Here is a 21,774-nt window from a genome sequence, read left to right as displayed (position 1 = left end):
CAGCTCCTTTCAGATCGCGCCCGCTCCTTCCTTTCTAAAGTTGCCGAAAACATCCTCCGTTCCTACTCCGCCAAACATAAGCTTACCACCGCCTATCGTCCCCAAATGAACGGCCACACGAGCTCCTCAGCCGCACCCTCACCGACATGCTCGTTATGTACGTTTCACCGGACCACCGTGACTGGGATCTCGCAATCCCCGCCATGACTCTACCGTTTATTCTCCTTTCTATCTTTGTACGGCCGCGATCCACAAATGCCCCGCGACATGCAGCTTCAGACGTCTGCTGGCCCACCTTATGCATACGCCCGCCCGCCTGCTCACCTCGCAAGCCTCGCAGCAGGATGCTTCCAATCGCCGTCACCTCTTGTTTCTTTTTCTCCTGGGTCTCTCGTCTTGCTCTGGACACCACCTCGCCGCATCGGAATCTCACAAAGACTTTTCTGTCGTTACACTGTCCCATACCGTGCGGTCCGTAAGGTCACCGCTGACACGAGACTGCCCCTGCTGTCTTAGAGTCTGCGTTTGCAGTTCTGCCCCGTTTGACATCGTGCTTGTGTCGCGCCTAAAACCGTACCATTCGCCCTATCCTGGAACTGCCTAACCGACACCGGGGTGGGGATGATGGGTTGGGCGGCATGATACGAAGAAGGTGAACGAAGAGGACGAAGTGCAGCGCGTGTTGTTCGCTCTGTGCTGTGCTGGACAGTCGTCTTTCGCCTTGTCTTATACCCTGGACCAAGCCCTGAGCTACGTAACAATATCCATGTCGAATTGTTATGCACATGGTGTGATAACCTAGCCGAGGATTATGTGTGAGATAACATGTACAAATTGAGGTACTGGTGATTATACGTGAGTAGCGATGTGCGTGTACGCAACCAGGATCCACACGGAAGGCCGCAGATGGGAACTATTGTCATACCCTCAAAAAGTTCCGTTTTTCGTTAGTATGACCAGGGAAATTAAAAGAGGCAATTAAGGAATTCCAGAATTGAGCTACAGATTCAGGGCTTAAAGGGTTTGTAAACGGGCTTGTTGCTTTTATATAGTAGTGAACAGCCCGCGTACTACATACAGACAAAAACCTCGGATGGCACTTTGGAGCACTAAAGTGCGATGAGCCGAAAGCCTTTGTTTGAAACTCCGCTCATTCCTGCTTTACTGTGTGTGCTTCTGTATGCCGTGTGGTGCGGAGTTCGAGGAAGCGCAAATGAAAGGCGCAGCACGGACGCTCGGATCGGACGCCCGGCGGAGTCTGCTTCGCATATGCATGAATCGCCTGATGATGTCATCGGTCATGACCGGGAGTGGCGTCATGATGACGCCGTATTCCTGTTATTATACGTGACCGGATGTGACGTCATGATGACGTCAAATCCGGCCATGGTTACCAGGTGATGACGTCACATTCACGCGGTATCCGGCGGAATCTCGCGAAGAAGTGTCTCTTCTCGCGGACGGCTTTCTGTCCTATTTCGTTTTTCGACCTGTACTTCATTTTGTCGTCTTCACTATAGGGTTCCCTTCTGCGGGGTGTGACGTAGTATGCAGCATCGGAAAACGTACTGCAAAAGTTCATGAGGGCTTCCATATTCAGAAAAAGAAAATGGCTGGCTGATTTAGCCAGTTTTTCAGTCGCCATCTTTAATTTACGTAACAGCTGCAGAATGGTTTGTTTAGATCTCGTTTTGATTTTTACTTGATAATTTTTAGAGCAAATGAATAAGAACGTCTGCTTTTCCTAATGTTTGTCAAAGCTACCTCAGTGAACACTATATCACCTATTTTAATATCCTGAAATCACGAAAATAAATTGAATAGTTAAAATCATCGCTACCTTACAGGCAAACATTATATCAGCCTAAAAATCAAGATATCTTTCCCTGATCGCAAAATGTTGCGGTTCAAACTGGAGTAAAAGTACATAAAGATAGTCTTTCCATGGCGATTAAAGTAAAATTAAAATTTTTCTCTCTTTAAAAAGTTTAAAAATTAAAAAGCACTGTAAACATATATGCCGCAAAATATTGCTGAGTGGCATGTTAGCAACATTATTCTCGATTTCACGTACAAAGGAGTTCAAGAGAAAGGAAATATAACTTTTGGTGCCAGGCATGCCGCCATCTACACCCCCCCCCCCCCTCCCTTCCCCCAGAACACAAAGTGCACACATGAATCTGCCCTAGGTCAAATCTGTACTGCTTTACTAAAATAAATCAAAAGGAGAAGCAAGAAGGCCAGTAAGCTTAGTCATTGGCCAATGACACAGTTGGCTGGGTTCAGAGTTCGTTATGCGACTTTCCTTAAGTCCATGCAAAACTATATTTCCACTTTCTGGATGTGGTTTGCTTTGACTTTTGCTACATATCTTTTTACTTGTTTCGGGCATGCAACACCGTTTCCAGATTTTGTAACTAAACGCCGAGGAAGAAAATTCCTGCGCGCTAAATCTGTGTATCTCGAGCACATAAAAAAAAGTGACTGGCTAGTTGGTCCTGCATACCGGTGACTACGTTGGTAATTCGAGAACATCAGCTCTGGCCAAACAGGAATGTTCCTGAACACAAGACTGCATCAGCACATTAAAGAAAGCTAAAGGAAACGAACTCAAGAGAAATTAGCCTACATTATAGCCAATGCGGTGACTTACCCCCCTCCCCCCAAAACATCCTTTTTTCGCAAGGGCCGGCACACAACCACAAGGGTGATAGTAGAAGCTATGGTAATTTTTAAAACTGCCACACAGATCAGTCGATAAACACTTCTCTGCGCCTGAGCAATAGCTCTCATTTCTAAACACCAGTGGTAACGTGAATGATTTGAGGAAAGAGAGAGGGGGGAGAGGAGTGATAGCCGTGCCATGCATGGGCGCGTGAACTGTTGTTCTTTCCTTTTGTTGTTTTAGAAGCGATGCCCGGTTCGAGGTGGTTAAAACAGAACTCGTGTCCGCTCAATTTTTATCTCGTTCACGTTATTTCTGTGTGTAATTTTCAGTATCCTGAGCATGTGCACAATTGATCCTCGATATCAACGTACAGCAAAAGATAACTGTATCTAGGCATCCTGGTATAAACGAAGGCATTGCGCTGACGTAAGCAGATATTTCAGCCTCTGGATATTTAATGCTCAGAAAAACCTAGCGGGAGACCCGCTCTAAGGTCCACAGCTTAGAGTTGGCAAAGCCTGCTATGCGGTATATATTCTCTGCTGTGTGCATACAGTGCCGGTTTTTTTTGTTTTTTTTTTTTTTTGTTTTTTCAGAGTACGGGTGCTGCTAGCGCGCAAAATTTACGAAGTAGTAGAGCACTTCATCTTATGCTACGCTCAGGATGAACACTGGTCAAGGCAAAAATGGGGATACAGCACAAATGGTTTATTTTTATTTTTTCTGGATCGAAAACATGACTCCATCGTCAGTGATAAAACGCGCAGGTTGATATGCACAATAAAATTTCGTTCGATGCACATAAGCACTCAAGTGCCGCTTAACACAAACAGTGCGGACATAGATATGCCAAACATGAGACAAGCGGCATGGTGATACATGCACAATTTATGCGCGCAAGTGATGAGTGAACAGGCTGTGGCAGAATACTTAGTTGGCGCTTGTCGAGTCATTCTGTAAGCGCTGATGGCTTCACGTGACGGCCATCACGCTTTCAATAATAGCCGTTGCTTCAGCTTCGCCCACATTTGCCTTTCTTTTAACTGCGTCAATAAGAGCAGCGTTCTCGCAAACTCGGTCTAGGGCATCCACACAGCGCAGGGACCGCACGCCAGTAACCAAAAAGTGGGCTGCGCAAGTGACGAGCCCGATGTTGCGACTCAGGACGTCTTGGATGACGCATCTGCTCGCTTGCGTCTCTGCTACCTTGGACCAGTCAACGCGCACGTGCAGCATAGTTTCGTTCTCTGCAATGTCGCGGGAGAGCAGTCGGAGGAACGTGACGTTTTCGGCGGAGTCGCAAGAGTCGAAAATGAATTCGCACACCATCTTGTTCATTAGCACTGTTTCGACGACGAATCGCAAGTTGGCAGCGCCAAACCGAAATTTCCACAAACACAGTGTCCGGACGGGGATGGAGAACAGGGCCACCAAAAGAGGGTTGACCGACGCTTCTCCCGTGAGGAGGCTCAGATCTGGATCGCCGCAGCCACTCAACTCGACTTCTAATAGCGCAGCCGCCCCTTCCAAGTAATGACACAATGCCTGAACTATGACGTCGTCGAGGACTTCTTGCGACAGGTACAGTCGTAACGTACTTATGTGATACCAGCCCGAAGTCATCAGCAGCAGTAGTGTTTCGCGGCATTCATATATGCTAGGCGCTTCTTCGCAACTAACAACGACGTGCCTTATCACTTCCGGATAGTCTTCAAGAGCGTCGAAAATCGGCGCGGAAACGACGTACTCGTTACCGATGTCGACCCTGTCGCACATGCCTGTGTCTCGTATTACTCGACCCAATTCCAACAAGTCAATCGGAGCGACGCCAGCCACTACAATCGTTCGGAGAGATCGCAAAGAGATGAGGGCTTGAAAGAACGCCGCAAAGTCACTAGCATTCAAACCACCCAAGTTGATCGCCAGGTGCTTCAGGTTAGTGTTTTCAATAAACGCTTCAACCCACGGGCGAACGCGTGTCGAAATAGACGGCCCTGGGCGCATCAGTTCAAAGTCTTCTTCCCGAGGTGGTGTCTCCGGATAGATACAGAACGGCGCGCACCATTTACAATCAGTTATGTCGAAGCTTTCCAAGGCGCCGTTCCGGGCAAGGAGTCGAGAGAACAGACAGGCGCAATCTTCATCCAATAGAAAATCGATAAGCTTGAACTTCTGTATATTTCCGTGCGGTATCAGCGCTTCGACAATCCACATCAGTTCGTGGTAAACTACTATTTCTACCTCGGGGAAGTTAGTCACAGTCAAAACCTGCAGCCGCTCGCAGTTGGCCACATAACGAGCGAACCTTGCTGTGCCGTTAGGAGATAACGAGGAGAGTATGCTCACGTGCACAGACAGCTCCAGGAGTGTGTCGTTCCTTCTCAACGCAGTGACCAGTCGTCTCGCGTGTTCCTCATCGAAGGCAACACATGGTATCAACAGCTTGGAGATTTTCGCCGTTGGGTCTTCCAGGAGGGTTCGGAGCGGGTTGACCAGGTCAAAACATAGCCCAGTGGTGAGGCATTCGAACTCCTGCAATTGAGTCATTGTGGCCACGAGGGCGAATAATTCTTCCCGTACGAATTGGTAGTCTCGGAACCTGCCCAAGCTCAACATCCGCAGAGTCGAGTTCCGCTCAAGCGCGCCCACAACGAGGTCGCGACACTCCCCGAACTCGCTACATTCGATGATACTCTCTCTCAGTTCTAAGCTCACCACGCAACGATGTCGAGTGAGCAGAGCATGGAACATAACCCTTCCATCATGACTGCGCGCTTCCTGTTCCTGGCCGCAGCCTTGGTCACGCACTCGCACTAGAGACAGTTCCCCGGGCACGGTGATTTCCTGCAGTTGCAGCCCCACATACCAGAGGCAGCGATTCCAGGAGGAGAGCTCTTCTAAGACGTGGCACACTGCGTCGTCGACGTCACTCGAGGCGGTGCAAGCGCGAGCAATATTCACGCCTGTCCTCTCTTCCACGTCGACGTCCATGGCTTCCTCGGCAGCAATTGCTGGGGCATCTTCTGCGGGTGAATCGGATTCCAAAAATGCAAGTCTTGCTGATCTTTTTCGGACAAGTTTGATGAGCATGATGTGAAAATGCGTGAACGTCTGTGGTGCCTGGCCTTCGGTGGCGAACGCGTGTAATACCTGAGCGTTGGTGGTCCGAGCTGTGTGTTTCAAACACGCCCCTTGTAAGTGTGCGTGTTCATAGCTTCCGCAGTGTGCCACTAGGGGCTCCAAGCGTGGTATCGCCCCTCCAAATCTTGTGTCATTTAGGCGACGTTCAAAGGCAAGTATATATCAAGCCCGTCCTTTTTGTTTTATGCTGACGTAACAGACCGTTGAGCTTTTTTTTTTCCTTTATACGCTAAGTGAAAACCTTGGCCACCTTATCTTGACCACTCGCGTCGACTCCAATCTCGGTTCATTGATTCAAGATAACAGGTATATGGGAGAGTTGACTGTTCCATATTTAAAAAAAAATAATTAGCGGGACGCTTAAGCTTAAGTGCCTTGAACACCTCCTTTTCATTGCACGATGTTTTTATTTTCCTCGCTTAAATAATTTCAGTTTTAAAACTATTATTAGTATAACGTCTGCACACAGCACAAACACACGTTAGCATAAGTTACGCGCGCCATAACGCGTTTCCTAGGTTCCCTTCTAACATGCTTGGTACCAACGACCCTTCGTGACGTTGCGTCCTCGTCTGGCAAGCAGAACACAAACCCGAATGGCGACAACATTGTTTTCTTGAATTAATTCAAACTTCTGAAATTTATTGATCCTCGCCATTTTTTTTTTTTATTTGGACCCTTGCTCTTAGTTGTATAGCTTTATTTTGAATGTGCGGTGTTTGAAATTCCCGCACGAGGTCATGTGTTTGTGACGCCATAAGCTTGTCTACGAATAAGAAATCTTCTACGTGAATATTTCCGACACGGTGCCGACTACTACTACTACAACGCTGACGGCTTTCTTCGCATAAAGATTTCCCTAGTGAAAAGCCACAAGTTCTACGGGGCAATAACCTCATAAAATCTCATTTAATCGCATAGAGTCTCATACGGTGCACATCATTATCATAAAACATCGTACATAATTTATGATAATGTACAAGAAACTATGAGAACTTATGCAATTATATGCGACTTGTACGTGATTTCTTATGTGAACTGAGTGAGATTGTGTGAGAAAATGTGAGGTTACTGCCAATTAGTTTTTTCAGTAGGGTTGTCCTGTCCGCCTTCCTAGTGGAATTCAGTCACATTTCATTGTGCTGAATAAAGACAGCAAAAAATAATTACTGTCTCTCCCGTAACCGAAGGCAGCTGTAAGCACGAAATGGGTTTATCACTGGCGCTGTCCTATCGTCGGCTACAGAGTTTGTCTTTAGACGACTGAGTTCAGCGCTCACTTCCGTTATGTTAATGGATGCATATATGTTCTCGTTGATAGGTCCTTGGTAATCAGGGAAGACACAGGATCGGGCATAATATATGTGTCGATATGTGTACGCGAATTGTGTCCCAGTTCTTACGAGTGAGCTCGAGGGCATGATTTTCAATTTTTGGGGAATTCGGGCAAGAAGGCGTCGGGTCACTTATTCCATCGCCGGGCTTGATGCCGAACCTCTAGCTTGCGTTTGTGGTCCCATAGACTGACGTATAGGCATCACAGGTTAAGATCGATGTCTCAATTTTCTACTAATCTTAGGCGTACGCCATGCACATGTAAAATATTAGAGAGTCATGATCCTCTTTCTTCTCCCCTTACTCTTCCCCAGTGCAGAATAGCAAGCCGGATTTCAATCGTTCCGACCAACCTCGCTGTCTTTCCTTTCCTTTCTTGTCTATCAGAGGGTCTCTTAGATGCCTCTTAAGAGGAGAACGGCGAAAGCCTACTCTTCCTCTCCAGTCAGTTGCGGTCATTTCAAGTCGTTTCAAGTCGTCGTTTGACATATTGGTCGTTTCGTATAGTCATGCTGAGTCATGCCTAGTCATTGTAGAATATTACCACTAATACTAATTTCCAGTAAGTTACGGTCAATACAAGTCGTCGTTTGATATATTGGTCGTTCCGTAGTCATGCGTAGTCATTGTAGTCATTAACACTCATAGTTAAGTATGTTTACTCATTACGGCCATTACAAATCGTCGTTTGACATATTGGTCGTTCCTAATCATGCTGAGTCATGCTGAGTTATCCCCAGTCATTGTAGTCATTACCACTCATAGCCGTCTTTAGTCATTTTCTGACCATTTTATTAGTTATTATCTTTATTCGTTAATTCTATCCATATCCATTATATAGCTTCTATTCATTACCAATCACCATCAATCGCTTTCATTCCTAATTTCCCTCCTCATACATCCGTCATTAGCAAGTGACAAATCAGCGCACAGATCCCATGCACAACTCTCGGTCCATAAGCCTAGTAAGGCCTTCGCCTTAATAGGGTAGTAGACCCCTCTGCAATACTGGTTGTGGTAGAGGAGTCCACTGACTGGCGTCGGCGCGCGCCGGAAAGGTCCCAGTTTGTGAGCTTACTGGGGCGCAGACGCTGCCAGGAGGATTCTTGGATCACTATTTCTAGATTATAGTGGTCCCTACCAAAAGTTTGATGATTATTGCAGCACGTGGCCCACACGGTTGGGCTCTTGAAAATAAGGTCCGGTGTATTATCTCTTGCTGCGCCGATTCCGCTCCGAATGTGGTAAGTCGGGTCTGTAAGCAGGATGGGAACTAGGGATCGCCAAGCACTCCAGAGTTCGTTCCTTGAGAGAGCTATAATGGTATCCTCAGGCTCATTGATGAGCGTTGTAATCACCCAGAATGACAAACGGCCCCTTATTTGCTGCCTTTTACAAGCCCTGAAGACAGGAGCTCCGAAAACAACGAGAAGATGACGTGATGGATTGTAGACGTTGCTATAAACAGGCTGGTTCTATGTTGACGGGTTTGCACGTAAGATTATCGGAAAGTCGGAGCCTAATTCGGGGGGAATGACACTAAAGCAGAGCACTTAAGCGGCAACCTGGGAGTTCGTGACATCTGTTTGTATGTCTTGTAGCCAGATAGCTGTGCACGTTTTCCACCTTCAGGAGTGCTAGAATCTCGGGTCGGTCCTTATAGAAGAGATCGAACTGTTGGAGCATTGGGCGCTTACGCGCCCCTATAGATCCACTGCCAAATGGTTATACGCGTTGACATCGCCGTGACGGTGATCGTTTGGTGGGCTCCCATCCGTGGAAGGAGGGCGGAGCGACGCGCCTGCAATGTTTGTTTCGAAGGTCTTGCGACGGGCCTCAAGTGTCTGGCTTGAAGCTGTGGGGTGAACTGTTCTGACAGTGTTTGAAAGTACGTCTCCATCGCGGCCTCTAGGGTCGTGATGCGTCTGTTGGATTATCTAGTGAGCCAGTGAGGTGCCTGATTTGATCTTTTGTATCACCCGACTTGTCTCGGCTGCTTCATATACCCGCGTTTGGGAGCTGACGGTTGAGATGATGCGGTGTCTATTGGACCAGAGAGTCCCCTATGGTGGGCGATATGTCCTCAGTTGATGTTTCCATGTGTTGTTTTGTGGTATACTGACTTTTTACACGAACTGCAAGGCAAGACGAGCTGTTCGTTTATGATAGCTTGCTTTGTCGTGGTGTGAGGAGTCAATACCAGCGCACTTACCTGGCCAACCGATTATGGAAGCCAGGTGCACGCTCGCTGTTGTCCCAGAGTGTGGTAGTCAATGGGGCAGGACAGCAGTGGGGCCCACTCTGGACTTCGACAACTTGATGATCGCTTGTTGGGAAAGCCTCTATCTAAAGTATGAAATTAAGGGCAATGATTGACCTCTGGGAGTTCATTGGCCGCTGTTGGAGCGCTGAAGATCCCATCAGCTTTGGCGCGGCAAGGTCACACGTCACTGCGATGCCTGTGGGTGCTGCTTATCGGCCTCGACTTGTGCAGGGCTTCTCGTTGTCTTCTTTTGAAGATGTACGTTGCACAAGAAATTTCCCTGCATCTGGTGAAACGTAGCTTCCCGCAAATGCGGCAGGTTGGAGTGCAGACACGGTCAGTTGGGGGAGTCATTTAGGTCGCAACCCCTGCATTTGATGACGGTGCTGGTTGGTGCAGACGTCCGCCCGGTGGCCAAGATCTCCGCATGTGCAGCAAACTTCGAATTTCTGAACAGATTGCTTCTGTGGTGGACGTTCCACAGGGAGATCCATATAGGAGCCTGGGGTTGTTTGAAGTTCAGTAGGACAGAAAAATCGTGTTCCCGAGTTGCGGAAGTCCGCTACGGGTGGCCCGTGGGTCCTGGAGCTCTTCCTGTACCCATTGTCGGTCGAGGAGCAAGTACACGCCGCGACCTTGGCTCTCATCCAGTACGTAGTAGGCCGAGATCTCCAGTCTGTTCATTAAGTACTACTTCCTTGAGAAGCATTACCCTTTCGACCCGTTACACGGCTGGGGTACAGTACGCGAACGTGTTCTTCTTGTAATTGACCTGCATAATGTATTGGCCTCTAATGACCGACTTGGTGAAGCGTGCTGCCGAGCAGGCAGCCTGAATTGGTTGAAGGTTAGATATATTTGATAGAAGGCGTCCTCATCGAAGGCATACAATAATTTTCAGAGCGTCGCTAGGAAGTCTTGTCTGCAGGCTACAGAATTCGGGGCGACTTTCTTACCGATCTAGAGATGGGGTAAGCAGACGCTTGCCCGCCTTCTTAATGTCTTGGGGGCGTCGTTTCTCATCTTGCGTGGATCGTACCTGGTGCTGAGAGCCGGAAGCGAGAGAGTTATAGGGTTCCCGTTGGTTGTGCGAGCTTCACGGCTCTTGTTCACTTGTTTCAGCCATTCGCTGGCTTCAAATTCTTTGAGAGCGAGGAGCGTGCCCTGAACTATCGCCTTCATCGCGCTCGGCAGCGCGCGAAAGCGTTCCCTGCGCTGGAGAACGCGATCCCGCCATGACCGAGTTCGATAGGCTTGGGGAAGTATGCGGCCTGGTCTGGGAAAAAAGAGATGCAAATAAGGCTTATGGCGGTGGACTGGTACGATTTTGGTGCCCACGTGATTCCGATGCCTTCAGAGATCGCTGGGAACATTGATATTGTTACGTAGTGACAAGCAAGAAGACGGCACAGCATGGCGACAGGATGAAGGATGATTTCTGGCCTAGCGCGAGGGCTCCTCTCGCGCCACTGCCGATCTTCTTCTTCGCCTTTGCAACAATATGGAGCTGTGTCGGGGTATCCATAAAGTGCACCGTGAAAACTACGGAGCCCATGTATCGTACTGCCTACTCAGCTCTCGGAACGCGCGTCCCTCTCACATCAGGACATTGCCGGTTTTCTTGCTACTCAGTTTCATTCATTTGCTTTTCTTCCGTTTCAGCATGGCCTGCCAAGCTTGTAATAAGCAAGTGTGCATGAAGTGCAAAAAGCTGAAGCACTCCACAGCAGCATGCTAATTAAGGCAGCAGGGTAGTGGCTAGTCTGGAGGTCAGTTAACAGTGAAAAGCCGAGCTCTGTCTACACGTTCCTAGAAGTGAACGGAAACAAGGGGAAATTTCAAGTAGACAGTGGAGCGGATGCTAATGCGATTAAAGCCGAACACGTCCAGCCACAGCAGCTGAGAGCGAGAGCAACGGCAATGCAGACGTGGAACGGAAGCAGATTTGGTTCCAAAGGCATAGCCCAACTTGAGGTTGCCAAAGATTGGAAAAAGCATGTCCTATAGAATTCGTAATTGTTGGAGATGAGCTCGCCCCTTTTATTGGAAGGAAGACAGAAGACAGCATGGGTATCATAACAATAGATTATGACCTGGTAGTTGACTCTCTAGAAGGACTTCACAAGACACATAGTAAGAAAATTCCTAGACGTCGTGTCGTTGGGGAAGCACTAGTACGCTATCGGGAAGAGTGCATCTGGTAAGAAAACTAGACGCAATCCCGAAAGCCATAACAAGTTGTCATCATAAAACCACAACTGGAAGAAACCATGTAAATCAGGGAGAGAAAATGAGTAATAAAACGCGTCCCCGAGACAGACAACGACGGGCCGAAACCTGGCGCAGTATTGCTATCACAATAAAAAAAATTCGGCGTCAGAATGATATATTCAAAGATTCATCTTTCTTTTTTTCAATCAAGATCGATCATTAGCTAGAGCTGTGGAGTGTAGTAGGGAGTCGATGATCCAAGCCTTTTAAGCGTACGTACACTCTTTGCAGTGCAGTTGTCCCCTCCCTGTTTTTGGTACGTGACATTCGTTTGTACATTCCTTTTTTTTAAAATAGCGTAAATTACGTAATGGTTACGCTACGTTACATTGCATCACTTACTGCAGCCCAGCAGAGCCGCACATCTCACAGTTGGCCTTTTCCTTGGCATTTGCTCTGAGGCCCATGGACAGCTGCAACCGCTCTATCCCCATCTGCACCAACCGGCGAGGTCATTCAGTTCTTTGTTTTTGTAGCAAACGGCAAATCTCTGTTAGCCTTTCAGAGTGTTGACACGTAGACGCCGCTGCTTTTGGGAAGTATTGGTACAGTTGGGCACGAACAGCATGAGCAGAATCAGATACGGACGGACTGCGAATGGATGAGAGTGTCCACAGCAGAGATCGCGGGCCCTCCGTGTTGCGCGTTCGCCTCTCTTCCTTGCTCTCGTCCTTTTTTGTTTGTATGTGCTGTAGCTATCCAACAATAACTGCGTAAACGGCTTGACAGAATGCACACGCGATGAATGCGGTCAAGCAACTTGAACGACACAACCGTAGGATTAATCAGTTCAGCTTGAAAGGAAAACAAGTTCCCATGGAAGCTCGTCTCAGTCTGGTTGGCGAGGTGGTACCCTGAATTCCAGAATTCTGTTCAGGGTTCGCGGACGCGCCATACCGCACTCCTGCGAAAGGCCTACCCCTCCATATACTATACTTCGTCTCACAAGATGCTTGCAGCACTGCGAAAGGATGGGGGATCCTGGTCCATTCAGGATCACGCGCACTATAATGCAATTGGGCTTCTAAGTGCCTCCCGCCCCTGCACACTACAATGAATAAATGGGCTCCGACTGTCCCCATTAATTCAGGAGCCGAAAGGCGCATAGGACCATGATTCCCTATTGTAGTGCGCATGATCCTGATCGAACCAGGCCTCCTCAGCCTTTCGCAGAGCTGCAAACAGTTTGTGAGCTAAACCCCGCCGGGGTGGCGCAGTGGTTACGGCGCTCGACTACTGTTCCCAAGGACGCGGGATCGAATCCCGGCCTCGGCGGCAGCTTTTCGAGGGAGGCGAAAAGCAAGGCGCCCGTGTGCTGTGCGATGTCAGTGCACGTTAAAGAACCCCAGGTGGTCGAAATTTCCGGAGTCCTCCACTACGGCGTCTCTCATAGCCTGAGTCGCTTTGGGACGTTAAACCCCACAAACCAACCAACCAAGTTTGTGAGCTAAAAGTAAATGCGTGACACGTACTGCGGCGGCTGCCTCACGTGCGCACGCCGGCCGCATCTAGACCTCACCACGTCATGATTAGAAAAAAGGGGATGACAGGTCGATCGGTGGATATCATCGATGAAAAGACGCCATTATCCAACACATGGCGTCCCAATGATTCCCCGAGGAAAAGCCGCAGGCCGTGCATGAAGCACTGTATCAACCACCCGAGTGGGACCTACGGCCCCGGGGCCGCGCTGGCGCAACTGAAAGCCGAGATCGCCCGGCGCAACTCGGAGGACGTCAGGCACGTGACTGTCGAGCAGTCATCTGTACCCCCCTGCCCGCAAGCCTACCGCCAATGGCGCAGCTCAGGCTGCGGACAACGTGGCACCCACCACACCGGCAACAAGGAGCTGTATGCGCGGCCGGGTTCCTGGCAGCGGGTCAACTCGCCCCGGAACGTTGTGGCGGTGGACGCTCGTTGTGCGGAAGCCTTCCGCGAGCTGCTTGCCACTATCCCCCACTGCGGCATAGCATTTCACGGGAAGGCGACGGCCCCGCGCAGTCAGTCTACCGGGCTCGTCATGAAGGTCGACACCAGACGCACCGTGGACGACCTGCTGAGGGCTATGGAGTCCCCTCTCCCGGTAGTTGCGGCGTCCTTGGCTGGGAGCATCCTCAGGCTCTCCGCTTTGCTGTGCCCCGTGGTCCCGGCCACCCGCCTACATCTCCCCGAACAGGAGGACCCTGGCTGTTTGACCATGCCGTCCATGCCATCTGCAATACGCCCGGTGTTCTGGACAAGGGCACACCACTGATACCTACCGCGCTCCGGCTGCACTCGTTGCGGTGGCCCCCACGCGAGCGACGCCTGTTCAAGCCCAATGCCTCGCTGCATCATGCGGTCATGGGCCCACGTGGCAGCGAGAGCGCCACGTGGCCACCATTATGTATGGCTACATCATCGGTGCCCCTGTCAAGAAGGGTGCTACGGACATTGATCCGCACTGAGACGGCGCCGCTCAACGCGCAGCAACCGAGCAAGGCAGTGGCTGGTGCTCGTACGCCGACGCGGCGAGACGCCCCTTTTAACCGGGTCCATGTTCCCCTCTCATGACAGTTATTTTGGCTTGCCTATATGTAGCAGGATCATTTACAAATGCGTTTTTTACCTTTAGTTGGGGTTTAATTTAATAATGTATCAATTTTTTTGAGGTCGAACGCCTGACCTCAATCTCCCAATTTGAGTTTGAGGTGAGGTTGAATGAGATCGTCATACCCCACTAGAAATTGAGACGAGGTCCCCCTCTACCTTAAGAGGGTGAGGTTTAATGAGGTCACCAAAACATTTTTGAGTTTGAGGTGAGGTCAGGTTTTTGTGGTCAAATGCCCATCTCTGATCATCAGTGACCGCAAACCTCTTCAGTCCATCATAAAAAAGACTACTTCAATTACCGGGACGACTGCATGGTATGATATACTCCAAACGCAAAAGTATAACATCACCATCGAGCACAGACCAAACTAGCCGACACGATGATGAGGGCATTCCTTCCCAACTATAGTATTCTAGTTCACTATATTCCCAACCAAGCCAGTGAAAGTGAACTGGAAAGCACCAACGTTGTGAACTATTTGTGCAAGCAAACCTTGGAAAAAATTCGCGAAGCGACGAAGACGACTTGCTGCAAACGCTAAAATATGCAATGATCTTGCCAGGATGACCACGAGCAAAACACCAAGTGCTGCGATACATGCGCGAACGTCTGCCACCCATTCAGAGAATGAACTCACGGATGTCAGAGGGGAGGAGGATTTCACCTTCAAGGGGTTATACGGTTACTCGCCCCCAATGTCTGCTTTGTGAAATAAAGCAGAAACTTCACTCATCGCATATGGCAATCGAGAATTGTCTTCAGCGCGCTCGCGGCAGGTGTGTTTTTTAGCCAAGGATGAACGCAGAACTAAATGATTATATTGCAGGTGTAAAACGTGTCAGAAGCATGTGTGCATTTACAGCAGCAAATCTTTCGATCGTCTCTCATCCGGAACCGAATTGAAGGGTAAATGAAAAGCCATTTAATACAAGTATAAAACACGCACTATCAATAAATATTCCATAGATCCTCTCGCCAACGCAAAAATTTTTGAGCCAGCTTCATTAGCACCGAACCCCGCTGGGATGGCGCACCAGGTTACGGCGCTCGACTACATATTCTTCGGACTACGGTACAACTTCCCGAACAGTTATGTAACCCCCGTAGTGAAGGGGTGGTAGCAAAAACGTTAATTTCTTTTGAAAAGAGTGGGTTACATGCAGGCGCTCTTAGGTCTTTTTTAGTGCCCTTCGAGTCCGCGGAACCAATGCATTCGTTCGGTCGCTTTTGGGCTTTCAGATTGGAGCAGGCGAGCTCCCAGACCTCCGCGCCTTGGGTTCGGGTTGGGGGTAAGGGCAGCGTTGTAGATAGTTAGGGCACGCGCGCCTACGTGGTAGAGGTCCGATCGGACCTAGCCTTCCCCACAGTGCAGACACTCCCGTGGTTAAGAAGGCCGGGCACATCATGGTGTTCGTGAAGAGGCGGGGGAAGGAACAAGCGTTGGGGTAAAGGTTATAAAGTGTCAATCCCTAAAGTGTAGGCCGGCGTGGTCACCGCTTCTTTTTCAGAGGTAAAATTTTCACTACCGAGATCTTTTACATCCCCTGAAATTGTATAGCACACAGGCGCCTTTTACGTTTCGTGCGTATATACTGTCAGTGCACTACAGCGCATTACTTACACTTTAATATTTCCCCAAAATGAGCTCGCCTCCTCCGCTAACTATATGCTTCCGCTTGCCGAGTAGTAGCACAGTACAGCCAGCTGTACTGCCGTACGCCGTACTGCCCTACTTGGCCCTACTGCCATGGTACTGCGCGTAGTGCGCGTAGTTCGTAAACGCGGCTGGCCACGCTGACAGAGCCCGTCCCCCGTCCCAGAGTTCCGCCGTTCCGCCTAGTTCCGCTGTAGCACGGGTAAATGTGTTGCGAACTTTTGCTTCGTGGCGACGTGTGCATCCTAATGTAAACCAGGGAACTGTCCTCACCTCGTCTTCTTCGTCCCGCGAGGCAATACAACACCCCAGCGGACCACACAGTCGTTTCTGAGCGATGCTGTGCTGACCGCAAAAGGTGATCCACGCTCCCTATGTTGACATCGCTGTAATGGCCTCTGTGCTCGTAGTCGTGTTTATCTTGTGACACGAGCCTTGTTTTGACATTTCAGGTTTCCAATGTATCTGTAATGTAAGGATAGTTGTTTGGCGCACCGCCCTGTTGCATTCGTATGAACGTGTTCGCTGGATTGCGTCGTCTGTGACCTAATGATGGTTTATAACCCACGGTTCGGTTGTTTCGTGTTCCTGTGTAAACCAGCGCCGAGTCGGTGCGAGTACCTTCATGTAGGTCGTTCACTCATGTGTTTGATCCTTTATTTTGTCAACACCTTGCAAGATCCTCGCATTTCTTGCATTTCTTTGTCATTATATGACATGCTACCTTCCCATAACGATATACACTAAGGTGATACTACGAGATCGTAGGAAGCCCATTCATCGCAAGTCCCGCACGCCGACCTTGTCGTCTTGAGTGTAAACCGAAACCTCTTATAAGACGTTTGTAGAAATGCGCTCCTGATAATAGTGGACGTTTCCTGGTTTGCAGCAACATGCTACGCAGGCCAGTAAACGCGCCCCCTATACAAATATCCGCTGTGTCGAGATTGCAGTCATTGCTACGGTACTGAAACTGACCACTCGTTAGTACCAAAGGAGTGTAACTGCGGTGTCGATAGAAATAATCTTGTTGTCACCACATCAAGCTTGGCTAACGCTGCCTTTAAGAGAAATAAAAAAAATCGCAACGCAGTGTTTAACTTGATCTAGAGTGCAGATGAAAATGAATCTCCATGCATACTCATAAATGTTGGTTCACATCCTGCACATATAAGAGTGAAAGCGGCCCAGCCACAGATCATTTCAAGCAAGGGACCCAACTTTTATGGGACCTGGAACACCATTAGTGAGTTTGCAGCTATTTAATTGCCTGTATGCTATGGAAAATCAAGTTTACACATGAGTACCAACCAATGGCTGAAACAATCCCACATGACTTTGCAACTGTCATCATAGCATTTCACTATTTTTATCATGCCTTTTCATAGTCCGACGCTTAGACAGTCTCATGCATCAGTGCCAATTTTTCTGATACTTTAAGTTATCCGAAAAAGCAGTTCATTAACAGTGGTTGTTTAACAAATAACCAATTTTGTTGCATCTTTCATTCTGGCATTGCCCTTCTGTTAATGCACGGCTTCACTGATTTTGCAGTCACACTTGGATTGTTTTACTTTTTATGTTATTGCAAGCTGCTAAGAGTAAACAAAGGCATGTTGACGTGCTTATCACAGTGTCCTTTAAGTACAAGTACAAGTGCTTAGAGTTTCATAGTCAGATGTGCTATCGTTCCTTTGCAGTGTTCCCATGAGTTGGTTTGACACCGTGGGCATCGCCAACCTCGCTAAGTCTGCCCTCAACTCGGCCCAGAAACGGATTGACCGGGCACTCGACATCCAGTCTGACGAGGCGTCTGGTTTCAGCCTACCTAATGGTGTGTTCCCGCAACAATACAAGTCGTAGGAACCACAATTTCGCCTCACTGCCACTTTTGCATGAAAGTTCCATTGATTGCAGTCCTGTCAAACCACTAAATGCTGACTGTAGGTGGTAGTGCTTTATCCATCAAGCATTACGCACTCCCTGCTTTTATTTCCTTGCCCTTACATAGAATCAAAACAAAACAAAAAAAAATAGAAAAGGAGACGAGGTCACCAAGTGTGAGCACCTAGGACATTGTAAATGCCCTGTGCAACTATATTGTCGCGACTGGCCGAAGGTTGTCACACACATAATAACAATGGTTATAAGCCAAGCTCTAGTACAAACTTACAGACTTCACCAAAAGTATTTGGACACACCACACTTATACTAAAAGCAGCCATTTTGTGTCATATGCAACTGTGCAGGCTGGACCCCTGGCGACCATCTTGTCTTAAAGTCTTCAATGCATTGTGTGAAGCTTTCAAGCATAATTCTTTCTTTCGGACAGATTCCAAATGAATGCCAGCATGTAATTTGTATCAAGCAGGCTAACAGTTCCTCTTGGCTGTTAAATCTTGCCATGTGGATTTTTTTAAAGATCACTGCTCCTTCTATTCAAATTGCATTAACCTTCATTTGATTATTGTTTATACTATCATTGACGACCGCATTAAATACCGGATCAGCTTTCATCTTTGCTACGGCATGGTTTATTGAGGGCTTGAGGGTGTTGCACCGAATAATAGTGTCCCTTATCATTTCCCCATTTTGCATGCAACAACAGCAATCATATCTAATACTGAATGGGCACAGTGACAACTGCTTACTTCTTTGCTATCGTGTATCTATTTCATGATAGTTCACCATTTTATCAGTTGCCCTGCCGTTATCACCGAATATTTTGCCCTGCTTGTGCAGACACCGACTCCTTCTTCCTGTCATTTGGCCTTGGCGATGAGCTGTCAAAGTCCAAGAAACCAACATCCACCCAGCCGACACCGTCCCGCCACATTGATGCACAACCCGAAAGCCGGCAAGACAGTGCTGACACCGAGTCTTCTAAGTTGGCCTCAGGCTGGGAGTCATTCCTGGAAGCTACATCTTCGGCTGTGGTTAAGCCTTTCTCAGATGCCTCGGCTATCCTCCTACAGCCGACCAAGATCCCGCCACCGGCAAGCAACACAGGTGAGTTCAGTAGAGTCAAAGCATCTACTGCAGTACTAGCCTATTGGTTTTAATAGATAGCAAATTTCAGGTTGCCTGTTTCCTTCTTTGTAATGATGCATGAGACGCTAGTATATGTGGATCATTTCATGATCCACGGTGTTCACTTCATGGTGTTCACTTAAAGCCGCTAAGTCACTTATAATAGACATTCTTCTCTCATACAAATTTGGTTTTGATTTCAACCGCCAGATCATAACTTTGGCCTCACACTTTGGTATAGGTTATGTGATGCATTAAGCAAGCCTGCTTTAAGATGCAGAATAATAGTAAAGGAAAAAGCTGCAACTATATTCCTGTTTTTTCATGTTTCACTTGGCCTATACTCAATCTTGACATGACAGCTATAATTTGGGGATTGATATGCAATCTATAACATTATGAGGAAAACATTATAATCTCTCTTGTACCTCATTGCAAGGAGCGAAACATGCAAGGAATGCTCGGTGTCTACTCATTTAAGCACTTGCCTCATGTACAGGGTTTGGTCCCGACGGTCACTGGTGGTCACTGGGCCTTATGTTGACTCTTCTGACGTAAAACATTTGAAAAAGAAGGAAGTGAAAGGGAGGGGGGGAGTTCTCTGACTGATCAAAAAACGTTGTCTATTTCCTCATCTTGATTTCAGCTAGGTTGTCACAAAGTCTTATTTGTTTCCTAACTCACTGTGGTTTCTAATGCCTACCTGTACAGTGGTGTAAAGGGTCCGAAATGTTGTCAAGTTTGTTTCCTGACCTGGCCTCATGGCAGGTAGTTATTAACTCTGCTCTCATTGTTTTCTAGTCCACGCATTACAAAGAATTTAGAAATGTGGCTTCCTTTTCATTGAGGCTCAGCAGCTGTGGTGTTTGGTTTTGAGTCCGTGGTCACAGCTTCGGTTGTGGCTATGGTGACTGTATTTCAATGGAGGTAGTGTGCACTCATATGCGCAGATTGTAATGCGCATATTAAAGAATCTGAGCCTTCCGCGGCGGTGTCTATCTCATAGCCCTCAGAACTGCCTTGGCAGATGAAAAAAAAGAAAAGAGGCTCATCACTAATATCAGCAGAGCTAAGATGCATCCAGTGTTGCAGATATTTTGTAGCTTTCTCTTTGTATGCAGTGCATGATTTATGATGCCCTAAGCAAGAGAACTTGGAGCTGATAATTGTAGTATTGATATACAAAGTCACTGAACCACCTCAGGAAATGAGCATATTTAAGGTTGATGATTCTGCATCGTACACAACTAAGTCCCGTGCTTTATGTTTTGTTTTCTAAACAGTACCTGTACTAATTGTGCCGGAATGTTACAGATGGTGCCAACAGTACATTAGTTCATCGTCACGCATGTTGTCAGATGGTATCACCCTAAATGTGCGCACGAAGGTTGAGCAGGTTGTGCCATCTGCGCAACACACAGAATTAATGTTTAGTAATACTCTTTATAGCATTAACATGCAGAGCATGTTACCAGTGTTTTTTTTTTTTTCTATGGGGACTCTTTTGGGCTTCGTGTAAAATGATGTACGCTTTGCGACTCCTACGTGCAGGGCTGTCACCGACCGCTGCTTCTGAGACACTGGCGATAGCAGGGAGCGGAGGCAGGGACAGTCCGCTGAACATCGACTTGCCAATCTACCCAACTTTGGAGCAGTCTGCCGAGTCCGACGGGTCAACGGAAACACTGATCGGGTCGTCATTTCCAAGCAGTTCTTCTCCGCTTAGTCAGAGTCGAGAGTCGTTCTCTGACTGGCAAGGCACTTCCAAGGAAGCAAAGGATGGAGGCAGTGTGATCGTCCGTGAGCCGGAGCATGCTTCCAGCTCAGGGTACCCTGCCGTGTCACCCGCTCACGACTCCAGCAATCCTCTTCCCGAAGATAGCGCTGCCCTGACCGTGCCTCATCAGGAGCTTTGCACGTCAGCGGTGGCTAGCAGGTCTTCATCTAGAGATGAGTTGACAGCAGATGTGAAAAGTCCTGGGGTATCGGATCTACAGAAAGTTGAATTCTCGGACAGCTTTGTGGGCCAGGAATGTGTGGTTGTGCCTCATTCGAGCGAGGTGGCTCAGGCGCCCGAAGCCGACTCGGGGCCGGATGGATTCCTCTCCCAAGACTTGTGGGTGGCTGTCGACGCTGCCTTAGACACAGTTGAGAAGAAGGACGACGATGCTGATGCACTAGGTGCTGGTGGTGACTCTGTAATTGGTCCTGTGATGTTGGCGGAGGTGCATAGTGAAGTCACTGGCCTCACCGAAGTGAAACAAGCTGAAGGTGAACCCGGTGACCAAGCAGACGGTGACTCTTCATCGGTAAAAGGAGAAGACCCTGTCACTGTCACTGCTACCGCTGCCATCACCGTCAAGGAGGAGTGTGAAACGCAGTCGGTTGCTGGCAGTGCGCATTCAGCAGAAACTAGTTCGTCGGCCTCGTTTGTGCGGATATCAACTGAAGAGACGGAAGACTCTCGCAAGTCCAGCAGTCCATCAGGTGACGAGGAAGGGGAGACGGTCTCCTCTTCGGACATCGAGATCATCTCGTCAGTCAACGGTGGGTCCAGTATCGACCAATTCAGTGCAGTGTCACCAGCGAGGCACCTGTGGACTATGCAGTCCGACGCGCACGATGAGAAGCGCTCAGAGAGTCCAGAAGCGGCAGGGACGTCGGAAGGTTCGCTAGGCCTACCTCTCGGTGAGCCTCTTGTATTGGTAAAAGACAAGATCTTATGTACCACTTGTTTTTGGGTCTACATAATAGTTTCTCATCTTCTGGTGAGTTCAGTTTTCTAGCTGGCTTCTTCTCTTCTCATCAAAAAAAGAGAA

The 21,774-nt window shown here is 48.4% G+C and overlaps 2 protein-coding genes across 2 annotated transcripts in view; one reads left to right on the top strand and one right to left on the bottom strand.

Annotated features, from left to right (window-relative positions):
* Positions 1 to 3,355: 3,355 nt before the first annotated feature.
* On the bottom strand, positions 3,356 to 5,944 carry LOC146189678 (uncharacterized). Its single transcript, XM_084604452.1, has one exon. It carries the CDS (start codon positions 5,756 to 5,758, stop codon positions 3,641 to 3,643), a length of 2,118 nt encoding a protein of 705 aa, XP_084460578.1. The 5' UTR covers positions 5,759 to 5,944; the 3' UTR covers positions 3,356 to 3,640.
* A 10,137-nt stretch (positions 5,945 to 16,081) lies between these two features.
* The window catches only part of LOC146189677 (TATA element modulatory factor-like), a 38,687-nt gene continuing 32,994 nt past the window's right edge, over positions 16,082 to 21,774 (top strand). The window contains exons 1-4 of the mRNA XM_084604451.1: positions 16,082 to 16,283; positions 17,626 to 17,759; positions 18,668 to 18,934; positions 20,507 to 21,643. Of these exons, the coding sequence (XP_084460577.1) occupies positions 17,633 to 17,759; positions 18,668 to 18,934; positions 20,507 to 21,643 (1,531 nt within the window). The 5' untranslated portion in view covers positions 16,082 to 16,283; positions 17,626 to 17,632. The remainder of the gene's footprint in view (positions 16,284 to 17,625; positions 17,760 to 18,667; positions 18,935 to 20,506; positions 21,644 to 21,774) is intronic.

The sequence above is a fragment of the Amblyomma maculatum genome, chromosome 5, assembly GCF_055883805.1.
Source record: "Amblyomma maculatum isolate TAMU_Amacu chromosome 5, ASM5588380v1, whole genome shotgun sequence".
NCBI lineage: Eukaryota > Metazoa > Arthropoda > Arachnida > Ixodida > Ixodidae > Amblyomma > Amblyomma maculatum.
The sequence above is the reverse complement of the archived record's forward strand: the minus strand, read 5'-3'. Positions and strand labels throughout refer to the sequence as shown.